The 24045-nt window shown below is 32.3% G+C and overlaps 1 protein-coding gene across 3 annotated transcripts in view; it reads right to left on the reverse strand.

Moving 5' to 3' along the window:
* Nucleotides 1–24045, reverse strand: part of CCDC171 (coiled-coil domain containing 171) — a 451802-nt gene that overhangs the window by 233501 nt on the left and 194256 nt on the right. For all 3 annotated transcript variants that reach the window (XM_051987110.1, XM_051987103.1, XM_051987118.1), the window contains 2 exons: nt 13862–14366; nt 12990–13106 (listed from right to left, as the gene is read on the reverse strand). In XM_051987110.1, the coding sequence (XP_051843070.1) occupies nt 12990–13106; nt 13862–14366 (622 nt within the window). The remainder of the gene's footprint in view (nt 1–12989; nt 13107–13861; nt 14367–24045) is intronic.

The following is a 24045-nucleotide window of genomic DNA, read 5'->3' on the forward strand; positions in this document are numbered from 1 at the left end:
TCATCAAGGAAACTGCCCTGATGTCCTCGAATCAGACCTGAAAAAGACCCTAAAATGAAAACCCCAATGAATATTGTAGCCAAATTCAAGCATTATCAAATCAAGGAGGAAATACTGCAAGAAAACAGAAGGAAGCAATTCAAATATCAAGGGGCCACAATCAGGATTACCCAGAACCTAGCAGCTTTCACTTTAAAGGAACAAAGGGCCTGAAATAATATATTCCAGAAGGCAAAGGAACTTGGAATGCAGCCAAGAGCAAAATTAAGCATTATCATTCAGGGGAAAAGATGTACATTCAGTGAAATAGGAAATTTGCAACCATTTTTGGTGAAAAAATCAGATCTGAACTGAAAATTTGAATTACAAATCTCAAAAGAAGCATAAAAAGGTAAAGAGGGAAGGGAGAGAAAAAAAAAAAAAAACCATGTTTTAAGGTTTAAATGTTTACATCCCTATATGGGAAGATGATACATATAAGTCTTAAGAACTGTATCTTTCTTCTTTTTTTTTTTTTAAACACAACATATACAATATTTATTTGTGGTTTCTTTTTTTTTAATGATATTGTTATTTATTTTATTTTATGTTATTATGCCTCTTTATTTACAAGATATATGCATAGTTAATTTTTCAGCATTGACAGCTGCAAATCCTTTTGTTTCAACTTTTCCCCTCCTTTCCCTCATCCCTTCCCCCAGATGGCAGCTTAATCAATACATGTTAAATATGTTAAAGTATAAGTTAAATCCAATATATGTATACATGTCCAAACAGTTAATTTGCTGTATAAAAAGAGTCAGACTTTGAAATAGTATACAAATTAGCCTGTAAAGGAAATCAAAAATGCAGGCAGATAAAAATGGAGGGATTGGGAATTCTATGTAGTGGTTCATAGTCATCTCTCAGAGTTCTTTTGCTGGATGTAGCTGGTTCAGTTCATTACTGCTCTATTGGAACTGATTTGATTCATTTCATTGTTGAAGAGGGCCATTTCCCTCAGACTTGATCATAGTATAGTATTGTTGTTGAAGTATATAATGATCTTCTGGTCCTGCTCATTTCACTCAGCATCAGTTCATGTAAGTCTCTTCAGGCCTTTCTGAAATCATCCTGCTGGTCATTTCTTACAGAAAAATAATATTTCATAATATTCATATACCACAATTTATTCAGCCATTCTCCAACTGATGGGCATCCCCTTAGTTTCCAGTTTCTGGCCACTACAACAAGGGCTGCTACAAACATTCTTGCACATACAGGTCTCTTTCCTTTCTTTAAAATCTCTTTGGGATATAAGCCCAGTAGTAGCACTGCTGGGTCAAAGGGCACAGTTCGATAGCTTTTTGAGCATAAGGAACTATATCTTTCTTAGAGTAGGTAGAAGGAGCACTTAGAGGAACTTAAATTGATTGTAATGTGATGATGTAAAAAAGAAATCAGGGAAGAAAAGGAATTGTACTGGGAGAACAGGAAGGAGAAGATAAAATGGGATAAATTATATCACATAAAGAGGCACAAAAGAGCTATTACAGTTGAGGGAAAGAAGGGACAAAGATAAGCATTGTTTGAACCTTAATCTTATCATATATGGTCCAAAGAGGGAATAACATACATACTTAATTTGGCATAGAAATCTGTCTTGCCCTATAGGGAATGAGGAGAAAGGGGAAAGCTAAAAAAAGGATAGGCAAAAGTAGAAAAGGAAAAAGATAAGGGAGGGAATGAAAAAAAAGGGAATAAAAAAAGGGAGGGCAAATTGAGGGAAGTGGTGGGCAGAAGCAAGACATTGGTAAGGAAGGAAAAGAGAGAGAAAAGCATAACTTGGAGAAAATAGGATGGCATGAAATACAGAGTTAGAAATTTTAACTGTGAATGTGAATGGGATGAATTCTCCCATAAAATGGAAGCAGATGGCAGAATGGATTAAAAGACAGAATCTTACAATATCTTGTTTATAAGAAATACATTTGAAGCAGAGTAATACACAGTGAAGGTAAAAAGCTGAACCAGAATCTACTGTGTTTCAGCTGAAGAAAAAAAAAAAAAAGCAGGGATAGCAATCTTGATTTCAGATCAAGGAAAAACCAAAACAGACCTAATTAAAAGAGATAAGGAAATGATACCTTGTTAAAGGATACCATAAGTAATGAAATAATATCAATACTAAATATATATGCACCAAACAATATAGCATCCAAATTCTTAGAACAGAAGCTAAATAAATTGCAATAAGAAATAGATAACAAAACAATATTGGTGGAGGATCTCAACCTCCCTCTCCCAGAACTACATAAATCTAATCACAAAATAAGAAAGAAGTAAATAAAGGACATGAATAGAGTTTTAGAAATGTTAGGTATGATAGACCTTTGGAGAAAACTGAATGAAAATAGAAAGGAATATATCTTTTTCTCAGAGGTACATGGCAGCTGCACAAAAATTGACCATGGGGTAATAAAAAATTGACCAAAGGCATAAAAAACCTCACAATCAAATGCAGAAAGGCAGAAATAGTAAACGCATACTTTACAAATCATGATGCAATAAAAATGAAGGGCCATGGAAAAACAGATAAAAAATTAATTGGAAACAAAATACTCTAATCCTAAAGAATGAGTGATTGAAAAAAACAAATCACAGAAACAATCGATCCAATAGAATGACAATAATGAGAAAACATATCAAAACTTATGAGATGTAACTAAAGCATTGTTTCAAAGTTATTCACTATATTCATTGATGGTTTGGTTTGTTTGTGTTTTTTGGAGGGAAAAGGAGTGTTTGCTTAGGCAATTGGAGTTAAGTGTCTTGCCCAGCTAGAAAGTATTAAGTATATGAATCTGGATTTGAATTCAGATCCTCTTGAATTCAAGGCTGGTGCTCTATTCACTGCATCATCTAGCTGTCCCACTACTATTCAATATTATACTACAGATGTTAGCTTTAACAATAAGAGAAGAAAAAGAATTTGAAGGAATAGGAATTAGAGTAGGTAATGAGGAAATAAAATTATCACTTTTGGCAAATGATATGATATATATTTAGAAAATGCTAGAGAACCAACTAAAAAATTGCTACAGAAAATTAACAAGGTTTGGCAAAATTGCAGGACATAAAACAAACACACTTAAATCATCAGCATTCCTCTATGTTACCAACAAAATCCAGCAGTTAAGAGAAATTCCAATTAAAATAACTATATATAGATGATCAATTCTGATGGACCTGGCCATCTTCAGCAATGAGATGAACCAAATCAGTTCCAATGGAACAGTAATGAACTGAACCAGCTACACCCAGCAAAAGAACTCTGGGAGATGACTATGAACCATTACATTGAATTCCCAATCCCTATATTTTTGTGCACCTGCATTTTTTATTTCCTTCACAGGCTAATTGTACAACATTTCAAAGTCCGATTCTTTTTGTACAGCAAAATAACGGTTTGGACATGTATACTTACTTTGTATTTTAATATATTTAACATGTATTGGTCATCCTATCACTGAGGGGAAGGAGAGGGAAGGAGGGGAAAAATTGGAACAAAAGATTTGGCAATTGTCAATGCTGTAAAATTACCCGTGCATATAAATTGTAAATAAAAAGCCATTAAAATTTTTTTTAAAAGAATGTACAAATAAATTCTGATATAGAGAAAATAAAATAAAAGAAAATAACTATATATAATATAAAGTATTTGGGAGTCTAGTTACCAAGACAAACCCAGGAACTATATGAATACAATTACAAATCACTTTTCACACAAATAAAAAGTAGATTTGAACAATTCAAAGAATATTAAGTGCTCATGGGTTGGCCAAGCTAATAAAATAAAAATGACAATTCTACCCTAAATTAATCTATTTATGGTTCCATACCAATCAAACTGCCAAAAAATTACTTTATAGAGTAGAAAAAATAATAAAATTCATCTGGAAGAACAAAAGGTCTAGAATTTCAAAGGAAATAATGAAAAAGATGCAAAGGAAGGTGGCCTAGCTGTGCCAGACCCAAACTATATTCTAAAGCAGCAGTCATCAAAACCATTTGGTACATTAAGAAATACAGTAGTGTATCAGTGGAATAGGCAAGTTCACAAGACACAATAGTCAATGACTGTAGTAATCTAGTAATCTAGATAAACCCACTATTTGACAAAAATTGCTGAGAAAATTAGAAACTAGCAATAATCCACATCTAACACCAAGATAAAGTTGAAATGTGTTCATGATTTAGACATGAAGAATGACACCCATAAGCAAATTAGCAGGACAAGGGACAGTCTACCTCTCAGATATGCAGAGAAGGGAGGAATTTATGGCCAAAGAAGAACTAGAAAACATTACAGAATGCAAAATGGATAATTTTGATTACATTAAATAAAAAAAACTTCGTACAAACTAAACATAGACAAAATTAGAAAGGAAGCAGAAAGTTGGGAAAAAAATTTTTACAATGTTTCTGAAAAAAGTCTCATTTATAAAATATACAGAGAATTGTATAAGGATACAAGCCATTCCCCAATTGTAAATGGTAAAAGGATATGAACAATTTTCAAGTGAAGAAGCCATTTCTAGTCATAGGGGGAAAAAATGCTTAAGACAACTCTGAGGTACCACTTCATACCTCTCAGATTGGCTAAAATGACAAAAAAAGAACAATATGCCAAGGGTTATAAAACTGAGCATATCCCTGGATCAAAGGATATACAGGGTCTTTATCCCAACAAGATCATAAAAAAGGGAAAAGAACTCACATGTGTAAAAATGTTTGTAGCAATCCTTTTTGTAATGGCAAGGAATTGGAAAGTGAATATATGCCCATCAGTTGGAGAATGGCTGAATAAGTTATGGTATATGAATGTAATGGATTATTATTATTGTATAAGAAATGATGACCAGGCTGATTTCAGTAAAGTCTGGAGAGATTTATATATACTGATGCTAAATGAAGTGAGTGGAACCAAGAGAATATTGTACACAGCAACAACAAGATTATATAATGATCAATTGTGATGGACTTGGCTCTTTTCAATAATGAGATGATTCAAGGCAATTCCAATCCAGAGTTGAAAACTATGGAGACTAAATGTGGATCAAAGCATAGTTTTTTCACATTTTGTGGCTGTGGTTGTTTGTTTGCTTCTTTTTTTCTAAATTTTTTTCCCCTTTTGATCTGATTTTTCTTGTGCAGCATGATGAATATGGAATTATGTTTAGAAGAATTAGGCATGTTTAACCTATATTGAATTGCAGGAGAGGGGGAGGAGGAAGAGGGAGGGAGAAAAATATGGAACACAAGGTTTTGCTAAGGTGAATGCTTAAAATTATTTTTGCATATATTTGGAAAAACAAAACACCATTATAAAAACATTTTAATTAAAAAAACAAAACAAGAAAAAAAAATAAAAAACCCTTGATTTGTAGAGTAAAAAACTGTTTTAAAGGTTTTCCTCTATCACAATGCTTCCCAAGAATTTATTAAAACTATAAAAAGTCTATTAAAGATAAAATATTTTTTTAAAAAGTTGTCAAGTCTTAGATGATGCAGACTATGTCTTTGAATTACTTCTTAAACCACTTGTAATACTTGAAATACTTCTTTCTAGGTGTTCAAAAAAAATTTTTTTTTTTAATGTGGGAGATTTGGAGTTTGGCAATAATATTCCTGGGTCTTTCTCTTGAGGTTTCTTTCAGAAGATGATTAGTGAATGTTTCTTCTTTTCATTTTTGCCATCTGGTTCTAATCAATCTGAAGTGTTTCATTTATTATTTCTTGATACAGAGTTGCTGTTTTTAATTTTTTATTGAATTTATTTAGTACCTTATTTTTATTAAACTTATTAAATGTTCTATTTTCCCCAATTACATATCACAATTTTTAACAATTTTCTTAAAAGTTTCAGTTCCAAATTCTTTCTCCCTCCCCAACTCTGCCATTGAAAAGGTAAGTGATTCAATATAGGTTATATGTGTGCAGTCATCTAAGTTATTGGTAGTGGTGGTGGTGGTGGTGGTGCTGTTTTAATCATGAATCAATGAGAAAGCCAGATATGATAGGATAAAACTAAAATATTTTTAAAATGGAACAAAATATAAGATTTCTGATAAGAAAAACAATTGACTTAAGAAGCAGATCTAAGGAGAGAGAATTTAGATATTGCTTAACTCCCTGAAAACCATAATTAAGTTATACTAAAACAAGAAGAAAGTGGGGATAAATAGTGATGTCAAAAAAAAAAAAAAGAGCGAGAGAGAGGGTCACTGAAAAAAAAATCAATACAAGAGAAGAAAATTCATTAAAAAGCACAAACAAGTGGGTCAGTAATGTGAAAGTTATATGTATGTATATACACACAAATACATATTTTAAAAGAAGCAAAATGAAATGGAAATCCAGAGTTTTGTATATAATTGTTTTTGTGTTGTGCTATGCCATATGATCTAATGAGCTCATGTGTTCATTCTTTCTCTCTCTCTCTCTCTCTCTCTCTCTCTCTTCTCCCTTTCTCCCCTCCCCCAGTGTTTAAAGTTAGAATTTTTTAAAATTAAATATTGGAACTTCTATAATTCCTTCCTTTCCCTATAATTTTCTTTCCTCCAGGCTAAAAACATTTTTTCAACTAATTTTCAAAAAATAAGAACTCAAGGATCTTCACATCCTGGTTTTCTGCTTTGGATATTTTCCTTATTTTCAATGCTCTTTTTAAACTTATGGTACCCAGAACTGAACACTATACTTTGAATGTGGTCTCACTATATTGAAAAATGAAATAATTATTTTTTTAAACTGGGTTTCTAATAAGTCAAAAGAAAACATTAATAGTTGATATTTTTTACAACAACATAATACTGTTGAAATACTGAACTTTCAAACAACTAATATCTCTAAATTTTTTATAGCTATCTATTTCCAAATCTATGTTTAAGCAGACTTTTTAAACTTGTGTTTGACTTTATATTTGTCCCTATTAAATTTCATCTTATTAAAAATCAGCCCCCAGTTGAGATTTTTAAGTAAATCTCTTAGGAATCCAGACCTAATGGTGGCAGTGCAGAATCAAAGGATATGCATGCATGATTTTTATAGCTCTTTGAGCATAATTCCAAATTATTCTCCAAAATGGCTAGATCCATTCACAACTCTACCAACAGACCAATTAATGTCCCAGTTTTCTGACACCCCCCTTCAACATTTATTATTTTCCTTTTCTGTCCCATTAAATAATCTCATAAATGTGAGGTGGTATCGCAGAGTTGTTTTAATCAAAATCAAAAAGTGATTTAGAACCTTTTTTCATTATAAATGCAGATGCTTTGATTTCTTTGTCTGAAAACTGCCTGTTCATATCCTTTGACCATTTTATCAATTGGGAAATGACTTGCCTTCTTATAAATTTGGCTCGGTTTCCTATATATTTGAAAAATGAACCCTTTATGACAGATATTTGCTGTAAGTTTCTCCTCCCCCTCCCAGTTTTCTTCTTTCCTTCTAATTTTGGTTGCATTGGTTTTGTTTATGCAAAACCTTTTTAATTTTACATAATCAAAACTATCTATTTTATATTTAAAATTATGTAGATCACTTGTTTATCCTAAATTCTTTAATTATCAAAGGAAATCTGCATCTAAATTCTTCAGAACTCTAAGTCTAGTGTTTCTATAATAAATGCTTCAAAAAGAAATCAGGAATTTTTCTCCAAGTAGCTTACAAAATGTAATCTAGGACAACTGAGTAAAATATTTAGATTTATCTTGAGAGGTTTTTAGACAATTCCAATAATGATTAATGATTCATTCTTTCAGTGGAAATAACATGCTCCCCCTGTTTGAGGTAAATGATCTTTCACAGGCATACCATTTGGATGCCAAGGAGAGGTAATTTATCTCAAATGGGCAAACACTTTAATGAAAGTAAATAAGGTTGCCACCTGTCCAGTATTTACAGAGAAAACCTGGAAATTGGGGTCTCTGTCCTACACCAAGAGATGAATCTTCACACTTCAGAAATGCAGTAATGACAGCTGTCCTATATTTATTTTTAATTCTTGAATTTACTATTCACACTACCAGGTGAATGGTAAGCTATGGGTGCTCATTCTTCCACCACTTAACATCTGAATTCATTGGAAGTCATGGTAGCTTCAGAAGTTGCTCTGGGGAATTGAATCATATTTAACAAACAGAAAGACAGAATCCAACAAGAGTTAAAGTCCTTTTCCTAAAGTCTAAAAATAAAACCATGTCTAGCATCAAACTATATAGCTGGAAGTCATAATTTAGTCTCACATTTCACTTTCAAGAAATAGTTTTGACTTGTTATTCAAATTCCTTTATCTGGTCATAACTTTTTTTTATCATTCCACATTTCACTCTTGTATCAATTAACCCTAATATTCACTTTCCCACTGACTACAAATCCATCTGTTCTCTCCTCTGGCCATCAGTTCTCTCCTAGACCATCACATCTGCAGTGGATACACTCTCATCCATTCCTGATCTCTATACTTTGATGAAACCAATCAACTTAATACCATGCTCTGCACTCTAGTACATAGCTCCCTTATCCTGTTGGAAATCTTGCATTGTCACATCTTTATTTTGGATTACTTGTCACCTTTCCTCCTACTCAAATGCTGCTGGAGTTAACTGGAATAAATTACAAAGCTTGCACTGACTAGACTCACTATAAATGTCATATATTCTCAACTGGCACTTCACTACAACCAGACAATCCTGTTACACTTTTGATTTGGTATCCCACCAAAATGGCAATTCCAAAATTTTTCCTCCCTCCTCAAATCTATAATGACACTTCCTCAACCTACTGTATTCAGCTGAGGATCAGGCCTGTAAAATAATTCAGGACATTTGCAGAAAGCTCCTTCCCTTTTTCTATATCTCATAGCTCTCAGATATCTTTCCCTATTATCTCTTCCTTTACTTCTCTCGCACATAAAGAGATGGTCACTCATCATTGTCCAAAAAAAAAAAAAAAAAGCCCTCTATATTCACAAGTGCTCTCATTCCATCATATCTCCACTCTCTAATTCCCAAATTGGCTGCCAATAAACATTTTCATCTCCCCAATTCTTAAAAAAAAAAAAAAATCCTATAACTTGATTGTATCACCTAAGATTTTCCTCTATTTCTCAACCAAACACCTTGTGAAAGCCATTAAAACTTGGCACTGGCAGCACTCTCGCACTTGATTCTAAACCCTCTGTAACCTCATCTTTAGAACAAAAGTGCTTGTTCTAAGGTAAAAAAATGGTTTGTTAGCTGCCAAACTACTGGCCTCTTCTCTATCTTCATTCTTTTTTTTAACTTTTATGGAACAAATTTGCTCCTTGATAGTTTCTTCATTCTAGATTTCCTTGACATTATTCTTTCCTAAATCTTCTCTTAAATGCCTGACTTTTTTATGCAGATCTGTGATCCCTCAAGATTCTGTCCTGTGCCTTCTCTTCTCTATAAAGGTTTAATTATCAAATCTATGATGAAGATTTCCAGACATATATAATAAAAAAATAGTACAGTTTAAAGTCATGAAAAATTAATCAATTACCCATTAGACATCAGAAACTGGATGTCTCATATAGACAACAACACAAATTCAATTTTTCTAAAACAGAAATCACTATCTTTCCCCAAAAATATTCTTTTTAGATCTTCCCAATTACTCTGAAGAACACAGTATCCTCTCTAGACATCCAGGCTCATAATCTTTGTGCCATCCTCAAGTCCTCACTTAAGACTCACCCCAAATGTCTCATCTATTGCCACGTATTGTTATTTCTACACCTTCTTAACACTTTTATTCTCTATTCAACTTCTTATTGCTCAGACAGACACCACCCTGATGATCCTTATTATTTTATGAGTAACTACCAAAGTCTTCTGGTTGGTCTCTCTATCTCCATGTCACATAAAAAAAAATATATATATATATATATATATATATATATATACACAACCCACCCACTGTCCCAACCACTGACCTAGCCAACCACCTCAAACTCCAGTAGTTCTCTATCCTTTCCAGATCAAATATAAGTATTACACTTAGCTTCTAAAGCCTTTTATACCTAACTCCTTCCCTAAATTTCTGATCATCTTATATTTGACTCCCCTCCATGTAATTTTTTGATGATTCTTATGCATGACTCTCTATTTCCCAAATCAGTGACTTTTCTCTGGCAGTCCCCCATGTTAAGAATGGTCTCCCTCCTCACATTCTGGAAATTTTGGCTTTCTTCAAAACTCAGTTCAAATATCATCTTGCTCAGAATGACTTTGTCTACCCATATACAGCCTTCCTTTGCAGTGTATATTATCTTGTACATACAATTTTTTGCATGTTGGCTCACTCATTAGAATGTGAACTTTAGGGTAAACCATGTTTCTGATTAAAATGATATTCTATCACTTAACATAATGCCTAATACATAATAATCACTTAGTAAATGTTGATTGTACTGAAAAGTATGACTGCAAACATGAAACCAGACATAAAATAGAACAGACCTTAGTGAAATGAATACTGAATAAAAAGCCACAAAACTGTTCAGATATTGGATCTACCAACTAATTTCAATATTGAGAATTAATAATTAAATTAGAAGTAGCTACTTGACTAATGTCAAGCTATGAATTCAGCAAGGCTGAAGATAGAGACAGGGAAAGTTCATAAAGAAAAAGATGTCTTCAAGTCCTATACTTATAATCAGTATGCTAATTGCAGATTATTCTTTTCTATTCATTATAGTCTTAAAGGTTCATTATTTGCCCATAGTTTGTTAGTTTTATACAAGTTACTCCATGTGTATTTAAGTTATAAAAATGATTTTCCTTGAAATGTCTAATTTAAATTGATTCCCTCCAACTTTATTAGTTTGAAATACTGAGATTTCCCAGTAAATGTGACAATTATTAAAATTATCCTGAAAACACATTTTGTTTCATATTTTTCACATTATGAGTACTCGAGTCAGATTTCTAATTTCAAGAAAAACAGCCAAGTTAGCCCAACGTTATTCTGGTCCGATAATTTATATCAATTCCAATAAACAATTCTATCAACATTTTCATCTGAAAATAGGAGTTAAAAAAACCAACCACAAACCAACATATTTTCTAAGGAAAAAAAATGATGATTAAGTAGTCTGAGCATTGATCATCAAATGCCCTTCCAATAAAAAAATTATAGCTTCAAAAGTAATAATTAATGTTTATTATTTATATATACTTTTCTCTAACAAGGTAAAATTGTATCACAAATATCATCTCCTTAGACTTCATAGTAGTTTTATGAGTAGAAAAATCAATAATAAATATAGTTATTATATTATTAGTGGGGTACTATAGTCAAGATACAAGGCTTTTTGACATAGAATTTAGTTTTATTACATACTTTTACCCTGGGGGCAGAAATTGGCTTCAAACAAATTAAAGCTTCCTATGTAACCTATTTGCCACATAAAAACTTGAATATATTTACCTTTAGAGTAGCCCAACTGTACTATCTTATAACTTCTATCAAAATTTAGGGTCAATTTATTGATCTATAATTCAATGGATTTTTTTTTTAATTTAAATAAGTTCAATGAATTTAGTATCTATTTTGTATAAAATATACCACCCTCCATAAGGTGTACAGATAATCAACCTTTTTAACTACCTCACAAATTAAAAAATGAAAAAAATACAGCACTCAAGTACCAACTTGAGTTGGTATTAAAGTATTAAAAGTTTTTTTTAATTGTATTAAAGTACATATTATTGTATTAATTGTATTAAATTAGTATTAAAGATTTAAATACCTTAGTATTTAAGTATTAAAAAGCAGCTCACTGGACAACAAAGTATTTAGCTCTTTCATAGAGATACAAATATAGCCTATACTCATTCTGAAGCATATGCCTAAGTAAAAAAATTCATTATAAATGTCTATCTAAGGAATAGTTATAAAGTAATAAATCTGATGTCTTTAGGAATACCAAAATGGATATATTATAATGAGCTTTGTTGCTTAAAAATATCAAATATGGTACATAGTACAGACTTTTCACATAGATATCATTGGTCAAAACAATTTGAGAACTATTACTTTGAAAACACATTCATAGATATGTGTGTGTAAATGTAATCATAATATAGAAGCATATTATGTATATGTAACCTATATATTTATAGTAAATATAATCTACATATTACCCATGTAGATGTATAGCATGTACACACTGAAAAAGAAAGACAATAATGACAGTCTTTTTAAAGGACCATATGCTATTTCTTAAAAATTATTACTTGCTAAGTAATAAACTACCATCCTCCAAAAATTAGGACTAGGAACAAATTAAATGTCATAGTAGATTATGGAAGTGAGAAAAATCATCAGTAAAAATGTCATATGTCCTTAGTAAATTTTTTTAAAGATTATATATATATCTATCTTTGAATACTGTAAATAACAAATGAAAATAAATTATTTGGGGAGGTAAACAAAAATATAAAGTAAATACAAAAAAAGATGAAGACAAATATGGAGAAACCCAAAAACTTCTGAAATTAAAATAACAAAATCAATCACCATAGATTTTAGATTTAGAATGTATTGTATACACTTTACTACAAATAACTTAACTGCTTATTGCAGTTGATTTGGCAGTTAATGAAAATGAGCAGCAGTCTACTTTTGATTGATTCTACTTAAAATTATAAACGCAAGTAAAAACCCATTGCTGAAATTTTTTAACCACGTTGAATTTATATTTAATTTCCCATATAAATAAACAACTTGGTATTTTGTAGTCTATCAATTAGTTTACATATACTTAGGTAAATACCCATACTTAAGCTTTTTAGAGGAGGACAAACACATTTACATATTTCCTAACTAAAACAATAAATTGCATTTACAACAAAGTATTTCTGGTCATTTTCTTTTAAAAAGATTTTTTTTTCTAGGAAATGAAAATATATTACCTGTTTTACAAACCACTTCCTGCAATTCAGCCATAGAATTGATTACTGCAGCAAGAAGTTCAGAACTAGTAAGCCAACTAACTGCTTGAAGACAACGCATCTGCTCTGTTCGGTGTCCTGGGGTGAATAGAAAACCAAAGTGAAATGTCATAAAATATGATAAAATTCACATTTAAATATAATAGTGGTGTTCAGCTGTTTTAGAAATAAACTAAAGTAAAATATACATATAATTTTTTCCAAATGTTTAATGTTCCTGCAGGAAATTTTAGCTGTTGGTACCAATTATTTATGCTTTCAATATTAAATGAGGCCAAAAAAGGTGTGAATGTGAATAAAGAAGAAAAGAGTTCTTAGCACTTAAGTTGCAGTGTAAAAGATCTCTTAAAAGATGGAGGAGGAAGAGAGATAGGTGTTTTTTTTTGTTGTTGTTCTAAAAATACCTTCAAACAGACTGTTACTTGGAAAAGTCAAGATGACTTTTCAAATACTTTTTGCTCTAATGAACATACATTACACATTTTACATATTAGTTTCTTTGGCTTTCCTATAGTCACTGAAATTACTCTGTAAAATGTATAATTATCATAAATAGAGAAGTTTTGCAAATTTTGTATCACTTCATTTTCCAGTGAAAATGTGACTCAAATGTATAAACGATAAAAATGTTTAATGTACTATGAAGAGCAACTACTACTTAGTCAACATTTTTTCCTGTTCATATACAAGAAATAAAATACACATATACATGCCATATATATTATTCTATTCTTGTATATTTCAAAATAGATTTCATGAAATTGTTATGAATATTCATAAATTATATTTAACTTACAAGTAAAGTACATAAAGGAAAGGAATAGTTATCTTACTTGTCAAATTATGGTTCTCTTTGAGTTCTCCTGTACATACTAAGATTCCTATGCCTTCTTTGAAGCTTTCCATCCACGTAAAAAGAGAGCCACACTTTTGGCCAAGAATCTGAAGTCTTTTTGCTGCCAAAACAGCAATAACACCTTTCCGGAATACACATATCAATCCTTTGAAATGTTTTTTCTTTAACTTGGCTTCATTTTGCTTCTTTTCTTCCACATCAGACAAAGCCTGAACCAGAGTTCTAATTTCCTGTTTGAGCATGTCATACGTGTTAACCTGATCCTGAAGAAAGTCTCTTTGTGTTGACAAGGCACATGATCGACTATATAAAGGATATAAAGCACCAGACATTAATGCACAGGCTGCCAGTAGGGATGAATGTTCCTTTTGAGTCTCAGTTAACATATTTTTACACTGAGAATTTTCGAGAATCAACTGTTCATTGGATTTTTCCATAAGGGCTGATTTTTCCACATTTTTTTCAGCAATTTCTTGAAATTTCTACAAAAATAAAAAACCTTCATGAAAATACACTAAAAGACCAAAAAATACATAGTTAATCAATTCCTGTTATATATAAACATTTTTGCCAGCCATTTCATCTTCTTATAAAAAATACAGGCACTAAACTATTATATATATGTATATATACATATACATACATATATAAGTATATATATGTATGTATATGTATATACACATATGAAAAAAGTATTATATATACAGAGATATACTATATATGTACATAGAGATATGTTATATAGGTGTGTGTAGTGGTTTAGTGCCTATATCTATATGAGAAACACAAAAAGGAAACAATTTTTCCTTTATACACTTTGATTTTAAAATTCCTTAACCAAAAAAAAAAAAAAAACTCCACATAAAGTTGGGCAGTAGAATTGTATAGTACTGTAATGAATATTCTAGATGTATACATTCACTTAGCATCACAATAAAAAGTCAAAAAGACCACTGAATATGTTCAGAAAACCTAGGTCCAGGTCCTAGATCTCCTCCTCATTCTTATCTATAAATAATATTTATGAGAATAATAATATTTTCACTATCAACCTCACAAAGTTATTCTTATGGAATTGCTATACCAACTTCAACTATTATATGAATGAGTTCCTATTATTTTGAAAAGAACATAATTTTTTTTTAAATGAATAATGTCGCTGATTCTCTTATATCTCACTACTTAACATTCCTACTTCAAATACTATCTATGCTTCCTGCAATGGCTTTCTTACACAAAAAATATTTCATTCAGGTCAAAACAAAACATATTTTCAATCATTTAGTAACTGGATCCTTGTCCCTTGTTGGCATAGAAATAGGACAGACCCTGGGCTTCTCTATATGAACTAACAGCCCCGCTCATTCATTCTTTTGATTATATTCTTGCTCACTTGGGGCAGGAGGCAAAGTGAATAAAGAAGATAATAGGGAAAAAGGACAAGATAGACAATTTGAAGTTCCCTAGAATACCAAAAACAAACAAGTGTTTTATAACAAGTGCCTTGTCATTCTTCTTCTAGACCAAAGCATTAAAATCCCCCAAACTTTTCTCAATTAAACTGAAAAAATCTGAAATATAAGAACTATATTTTAATTATTTGCATTTTACCCCCACTTCTTAGAAGTTTTTGGCCTAAGTATCAAGAAATTACTGAAGGAGAAACAAATACTATTGGATTTAGATTTCAATTTATTTTTCTGCTGAGAAGTATGTAATCCTAGCTGAATTTCAGATCTCTAAGAAAATCAAACAATACTTTCATATAGCAATATTTTAGTTATCTTGTTAATGTGACAATTCCCTCCAATAGTTCAAGATTTTAAGCCATCCATGACTTCTCGTACTCTGAAATTTTTGTTCATGGATACTTAGATAATCCACTGAAGATCCAAAGAAATCCTTCTTCTATTCCTTTGTATGCCGGGCAATTTTTAATGCACCAGTTGGGCTGTCTATCTCATTCTAACCATATGACCAACACCCTTCTTTTTTCCAACACATTTCTACAATAATATCTTTTAAAATATTCCTTGCATGTAGAACATTACTGGAAATACAATATCAACTATGTGTAATCAATATGGATCTCATCATAGTCCTTTAGTTTTTGTTATCTTTCATTTACTGGGGATTAAATGTCTAAGATTTGCACCATACACCATCATAGAACAACATTCTTGTTAAAAATGGATCTTTACATTAAGAAGCAGTTTGTGATTGTGAGAATTTCCCAAATGCAATTAAGCTTGCATTCTTTCTCCTTTTCAAGTATGAGCCAAACTCACTGTTTATCTTCAGAGTCTATCCAATCTATATACATTGATGTACTAAACTCAATGAACTAGATATCCACATATATTACAGTCTTGACCAAAATGCATTTTTTTAATCCATTGAAGACAATCTGAGTAATTCTGAGCATCTATAATACCATGATCCTATAATCTCATTTTAAAAGGCCCTAAAATATTTAGGTATAATATTTTTAGCATATCATCTGGAAAGATGAGTATCTGGAGAATCACAATGTAAAAAAAGAATTCCTCATTCAACAGGACATTGTTGGAGACATTCTCCATGACAGCAACAAGTACCTTTTGTGAACATCATCCTATTCTACTTCCACTTGATAGTAAAAAGCCAGGAGTTATTTAAAAGCATTTTATCTGTGATTATATATCGTTGAATCTCATAAAATTTTAATACATTCATTAAAGACCCTCAAATCTTAAACAAGAAAAGAAATGTAGCAGTCAACTATAAAACTATGTGAGAATGTCAATTTATTTGTGAAACATTATGAAGCAAAATGTTTGGAGACTACAAGTAGTATTGCATCATAAAAATGAAAAGCAACAAAGCAAAAACAAGGGAATAGAATGAGATCGAATTAAACCATATGTTTTCAAGAATAGATAATGGGTAAAATTGACAGAAGGAAAACAGCCGGTAAAATGGACCAAATATGTCTACACTTTTATATCTTCAGTAAACTGCATACTAACACCTCAGGTTCTGATGTGTCACACATTTATAAAAAATAGTTGAAATAGCACATAAAAAGTAACAAAGACTGCTGAAAAGTAGACCATAAATATAACCGTAATGAAGAAGACAATCATGAAAGTATCACTGGATTGCTTTCCTACAAGATATTTTGAGGGAAGAAAAAAAATTCAAAAGAAAGGAAATATCATAAATAATATTATTTCTCTTAAGTACAATTATAAAAACATCAAACTATCAATCCCTATTTTTTCTTTCTCATCCTTATGAAAATGATCTACATATATATCAAGAGCTTCCTTGATGAAAATATGAACTAGGAACAAACAGGCTTTCACAAATCATTCTCTAAAGAATGCACCTTAATGTCACATATATGACTTCATTCACTGATTATAAAATGGAATTTGATTCTGTATAATAAAATTTAAATTTAAAATTCAACAAGAAAAATCTCAAAACATAATGAAAATTGGCAGTGGGATTGGACTAAGACTTAAATTATTAGGAGCCAAGATGGCGGAGAAGGCACACACGACTTTCTAAGCTCCTCTCATTCCCCTCATAACCAACTATTTAATTCAGCCTCAAAAATAGCTCTTCACTGCTTAAATTCATGAAGATTAGAAGCACTACAATTTACCAACCCAAGTCAATCCGGAAAATCGCCAGCAAAGGTTTGTTCTGAGGGGGCCAGGAACAGACTAGCAAAGGCAGCGAGAGACTAGCAGTCTGAGCAGACCAGGGGTGGGTGTGACCTCTGTGGCTAGAGAAGTTATAGAGACAACTCTGCTATAGGCTAACTTTCTGTCTTGACTACAAAGCAGTAAACTGGCAGAGAGATTAAAGCCTAAAACAGAGGACACTCTAAAAAATGCTGTAACCACTCAAACCCATAAGTGAATCAGGCAGACTTTAACACAGCCCTGCAACCACATCCTGCAGTTCAGGGCTTTTGCCGGGGCAGTTACAAATCTGCACGGCAGTGGGGCACAGCCTGGGCAGCCTCTAAGCAGCACAGTGGGGAGCTCAGCCTGGGGCAAAAGAACCTCCCCAGCTGACTGTGATTCCCGGGCAGACACTTCTGGTCCCTACAAATCCATTCACTGCTCAAATGCTAACACCCACAGCCCCAGGGCAGGCTTTGGCTTGGGGTAGTGAAACTCTCATTATCTTACACAGCAGGGGTTCTTTGCAGGGCACTTTCCCAGCCCAGCCCTGCAGGCCTGAGTTACTCCCGGGTGGGGGAACTCTTTCCCAGAGCATTCCAGTACCTCGCTGCTTTTTATAGCCTGCTGTCAGGACAGCTATCTGTCCATACACCTTTTACTACTCTGCAGAGGAAGCTGGTAACCTCCTGGCTCTGAAGGCAGACCCTACAGGCTTTAACAAAATGAGTAAAAAAAAAAATCAAAAGAATGATTGATAGTTTCTATACAGAAAGAGAATAGCTTTTCAACCCTGAAGAAACTAATAGCAGACAATCTCCAGACAATTGTTGGCCCCCAATACAAAAGGCTCTCCTAGAAGAGACTATTAAAAACCTTAAAAGAGAACTAGAAGAAAAATGGGGAAAGGAAAGAGAAGCTATGCAAGAGAGTACAGAAAATGCATATAACTCACTAAAAGAAAAATTTGATAAAGGGGAAAAAGAAAACAACTCCCTGAAATGTGAATTGGAAAAGGTAAAAAGTTCCCAAGAAGTGCAGGGAAACAGAATATGTGAATTGGAAAAAGAAAATAACTCACTAAAAAAAAAAAAAAAAAAAATTAGTGAAATTGAAAAAAAATTCCATAGAGCAAAACAACTCAATTGGACATATACAAAAAGAAGTAAAAAAAGCTAATGAAGAAAATAACTCACTAAAAATCAGAACTGAACAAATAGAAATGACTGATTCATTGAGATATCAAGAATCAGTCAAGCAAAACCAAAAAAAAAATGAAAGATTGGAAAAAAATGTCAACTATTTACTTGTAAAAACAACAGACCTGGAAAATAGATCTAGGAGAGATAACCTGAGGATCATTGGACTACCCGAAAATTATGATGAAAAAAAGAGCCTAGATACTATTTTACAGGAAATCATCAAAGAGAATTGCCCGAAAGTAATAGAACTGGAAGGTAAAATAGGCGTTGAAAGAATTCATCAAACACCTTCTGAAAAAGATCCCAAAATAAATACTCCAAGGAATATTGTGGCCAAACTTCAGAATTTTCAGACTAAAGAAAAAATTTTACAAGAGCAGCTAGGAAAAAACAGTTCAAATACCGAGGTGCCACAATAATGGTCACACAAGATCTGGCTGCTTCATCATTAAAGGATCGAAGGGCCTGGAATCAGATATTCCAAAAGACAAAAGAACTTGGAATGCAGCCAAGAATAAACTACCCAGCTAAGCTGAGTATTTTTTTCCATGGAAGAAGATGGACATTTAATGAAACAGAGGAATTCCATTTATTTCTAAGGAAAAAACCAGACTTAAACTAAAAAATTGATCTCCAACAACAGAACTCAAGAGAAGTAGAAAAAAGGTAAAAGGAACTCGTGAGAACTGTATTTCTATTGTGGATATACATAAAAACCACATGTATAATTTGATTTTACTGACATAACATAAAAAAGGGAAGTAGAAATGGAAAGGGGATAGTGTCAGAAAAAGGGAAAAGGGGAGATAAAAAGAGGGAAACTACATGCAACGATGAGGCAAAGGAAACCTATCAAATCTGAGGGAACTTAGAGAGGGGGAGGAATATTGTGTGAATCCTACTCTCATCAGAGTTGGCTCAAAGAGAAAATAATTGACATATGTGTTTTACAGAGAATCTTCTCTCACTTCATTAAAAAGTGGGAGAGGAAAAGAGAAAAGGGAAAAGGAAAAAGCGTAATAAGGAAAGGGTACAAGAAAGGGGAAGGGATTCAAAAGGAGGAAGAAGGGATACCAAAGAGGGAGAATTCCGTGACGCAAGTGGGACCAATAAGTTTAATACTAGGGAAGGAGGGAAGGAGGGCAAGAAAAAAAAAAAAAACATAATCTGGGGATATTAGGATGGCAGGAAATACAGAATTAGTAATTTTAATCATAAATGTGAATGGGATGAATTCTCCCATAAAGAGAAGGCAGATAGCAGACTGGATCAAAAGTCAGAACCCTACAATATATTGTTTACAGGAAACACATTTAAAACAAGGAGATACATACAGAGTAAAGATAAAAAGCTGGAGCAGAATCTATTATGCTTCAGGTGAAGTCAAAAAAGCAGGGGTAGCCATTCTTATCTCAGATCAAGCAAAAGCAAAAATTGATCTCATTAAAAGAAATAAGAAAGGAAATTATATCTTGCTAAAGGGTACTATAGACAATGAAGCAATATTAGTATTAAACATATATGCACCAAGTGGTATAGCATCTAACTTCCTAAAGGAGAAGTTAAGAGAGTTGCAAGAAGAAATAGACAGCAAAACTATAATAGTGGGAGATCTCAATCTTGTACTTCTCAGACTTAGATAAATCAAATCACAAAACAAATAAGAAAGAAATTAAAGCGGTAAATAGAATATTAGAAAAATTAGGTATGATAGATCTCTGGAGAAAACTTTCTTCTCAGCAGTTCATGGAACCTACACAAAAATTGACCATATATTAGGACATAAAGACCTCAAAGTTAAATGCAGGAAGGCAGAAATAGTAAATGCTTTCTTTTCAGATCACAATGCAATAAAAACTATATTCAACAAAAAGTTAGGTGCAAATAGACCAAAAAGTAATTGGAAACTAAATAATCTCATCTTAAAGAATGATTGGGTGAAACAGCAAATTATAGACATGATTAATAATTTCACTCAAGATAATGACAACGGTGAGACATCATACCAAAATTTATGGGATGCAGCCAAAGTGGTAATAAGGGGAAATTTTATATCCTTAAAGGCTTACTTGAATAAAATAGAGAAAGAGAAGATCAATGAATTGGGCCTGCAACTTAAAAAGCTAGAAAAAGACCAAATTAAAAACCCCCAATCAATTACTAAACTTGAAATTCTTTTTTTTTTTTTTAATAATAACTTTTATTGACAGAACCCATGCGAGGGTAATTTTTTTACAACATTATCCCTTGCACTCGCTTCTGTTCCAATTTTCCCCTCCCTCCCTCCACCCTCTCCCCTAGATGGCAAGCAGTCCTATATATGTTAAATATGTTGCAGTATATCCTAGATACAATATATGTTTGCAGAACCTAACATAAACTTGAAATTCTAAAATTAAAAGGAGAAATTATTAATATGGAAAGCAAAAAAAACTATTGAATTAATAAATAAAACTAAGAGTTGGTTTTATGAAAAAAAAATAAAATTGATAAACCTCTGGTAAATCTGATTAGAAAAAGGAGAGAGGAAAATCAAATTAGTAGTCTTAAAAATGAAAGGGGAGAACTTTCCACCGATGAAGAGGAAATTAAAGAAATAATAAGGGGTTACTTTGCCCAATTTTATGCCAATAAATTTGATAACCTAAGCAAAATGGATAACTACCTCCAAAAATATAGGCTTCCCAGATTATCAGAGGAGGAAGTAAATTGCTTAAATAGTCCCATTTCAGAAAAAGAAATAAAACAAGCTATTAATCAACTCCCTAAAAAAATCCTTGGGACCAGATGGATTTACATGTGAATTCTACCAAACATTCAAAAGAACAATTAGCCCCAATGCTTTATAAACTATTTGAAAAAATAGGGAAGGAAGGAGTCCTACCAAATTCCTTTTATGACACAGACTGGTACTGATACCTAAACCAGGTAGATTGAAAACAGAGAAAGAAAATTATAGACCAATCTCCCTAATGAATATTGATGCTAAAATCTTAAATAAGATATTAGCAAAAAGACTACAGAAAATCATTTCCAGATAATACACCACGATCAAGTAGGAATTTATAATACCAGGAATGTAGGGCTTGTTCAATATTAAGAAAACTATCAGTATAATTGGCCATATTAATAACCAAATTAACAAAAACCATGATCATCTCAATAGATGCAGAAAAAGCATTTGATAAAATCCAACATCCATTCCTATTAAAAACACTTGAGAGTATAGGAATAAATGGACTTTTCCTTAAAATAATCAGTAGCATATATTTAAAACCAGCAGTAAGCATCATATGTAACGGGGACAAACTGCAACCATTCCCAGTAAGATCAGGAGTGAAACAAGATTGCCCACTATCACCATTACTATTTAATATTGTATTAGAGATGCTAGCTTTGGCAATAAGAGTTGAGAAAGAGATCAAAGGAATAAGAATAGGCAATGAAGAAACCAAATTATCACTCTTTGCTGATGATATGATGGTATACTTAAAGAACCCCAGAGACTCTACTAAAAAAGTTATTAGAAACAATCCACACCTTTAGCAAAGTTGCAGGATACAAAATAAACCCACATAAATCATCAGCATTCTTGTATATCACTAAGAAAACCCAACAATTAGAGTTACAAAGAGAAATTCCATTTAAAGTAACTACTGATTGTATAAAATATTTAGGAATATTTTTAGGAATAATCAGAAACTTTATGAGCAAAACTACAAAACACTTTTCACACAAATTAAGTCTGATCTAACCAACTGGAAAAATATTAAATGCTCTTGGATAGGGCAAGCAAATATAATAAAAATGACAATACTACCTAAACGAATCTATTTATTTAGTGCGATACCAATCAGACTCCCAAAAAACTATTTTGATGACCTAGAAAAAATAACAACAAAGTTTATACGGAAAAACAAAAGGTCAAGAATTTCAAGGGAATTAATGAAAAAAAAAAATCAAATGAAGGTGGCCTAGCTGTACCAGATCTAAAATTATATTATAAAGCAGCAGTTACTAAAACCATCTGGTATTGGCTAAGAAATAGACTAGTTGATCAATGGAATAGGTTAGGTTCAAAGGACAAAACAACCAATGACTTTAATAATCTAGTGTTTGACAAACCCAAAGACCCCAATTTTGGGGATAAGAACGCATTATTTGACAAAAATTGCTGGGAAAATTGGAAATTAGTATGGCAGAAACTAGGCATTGACCCACACTTAACACCGTACACCAAGATAAGGTCAAAATGGGTTCATGACCTAGGTATAAAGAATGAGATTATAAATAAAGTGGAAGAGCATAGTTTACCTCTCAGACCTGTGGAAGAGGAAGGAATTTATGACCAAAGAAGAACTAGAGATCACTATTGACCACAAAATAGAAAATTTTGATTATATCAAATTGAAAAGTTTTTGTATAAACAAAACTAATGCAGACAAGATTAGAAGGGAAACAATAAACTGGGAAAACATTTTTACAATCAAAGGTTCTGATAAAGGCCTCATTTCCAAAATATATAGAGAATTGATTCTAATTTATAAGAAATCAAGCCATTCTCCAATTGATAAATGGTCAAAAGATATGAACAGACAACTCTCAGATGAAGAAATTGAAACTATTTGTAGCCATATGAAAATATGCTCCAAATCATTATTAATCAGAGAAATGCAAATTAAGACAACTCTGAGATACCACTACACACCTGTCAGATTGGCTAGAATGACAGAGAAAGATAATGCGTTAGAGGGGATGTGGGAAAACAGGGACACTGATACATTGTTAGTGGAATTGTGAACACATCCAGCCATTCTGGAAATAAATCTGGAACTATGATCAAAAACTTATCAAACTGTGCATACTCTTTGATCCAGCAGTGTTTCTACTGGGCTTATACCCCAAAGAGAAACTAAAGAAAGGAAAGGGACCTCTATGTGCCAAAATGTTTGTGGCAGCCCTGTTTATTGTGGCTAGAAACTGGAAAATGAATGGATGCCCATCAATTGGAGAAGGGTTGAGTAAATTGTGGTATATGAATGTTATGGAATATTATTGTTCTATAAGAAATGACCAGCAGGATGAATACAGAGAGCACTGGCGAGACTTACATGAACTGATGCTGAGTGAAATGAGCAGAACCAGGAGATCATTATATAACTTAACAATGATACTGTATGAGGATGTATTCTGATGGAAGTGTATCTCTTCGATAAAGAGATCTAACTCAGTTTCAATTGATCAAAGATGGACAGAAGCAGCTACACCCAAAGAAAGGACAC

The sequence above is a fragment of the Antechinus flavipes genome, chromosome 1, assembly GCF_016432865.1.
Source record: "Antechinus flavipes isolate AdamAnt ecotype Samford, QLD, Australia chromosome 1, AdamAnt_v2, whole genome shotgun sequence".
Lineage (NCBI taxonomy): Eukaryota > Metazoa > Chordata > Mammalia > Dasyuromorphia > Dasyuridae > Antechinus > Antechinus flavipes.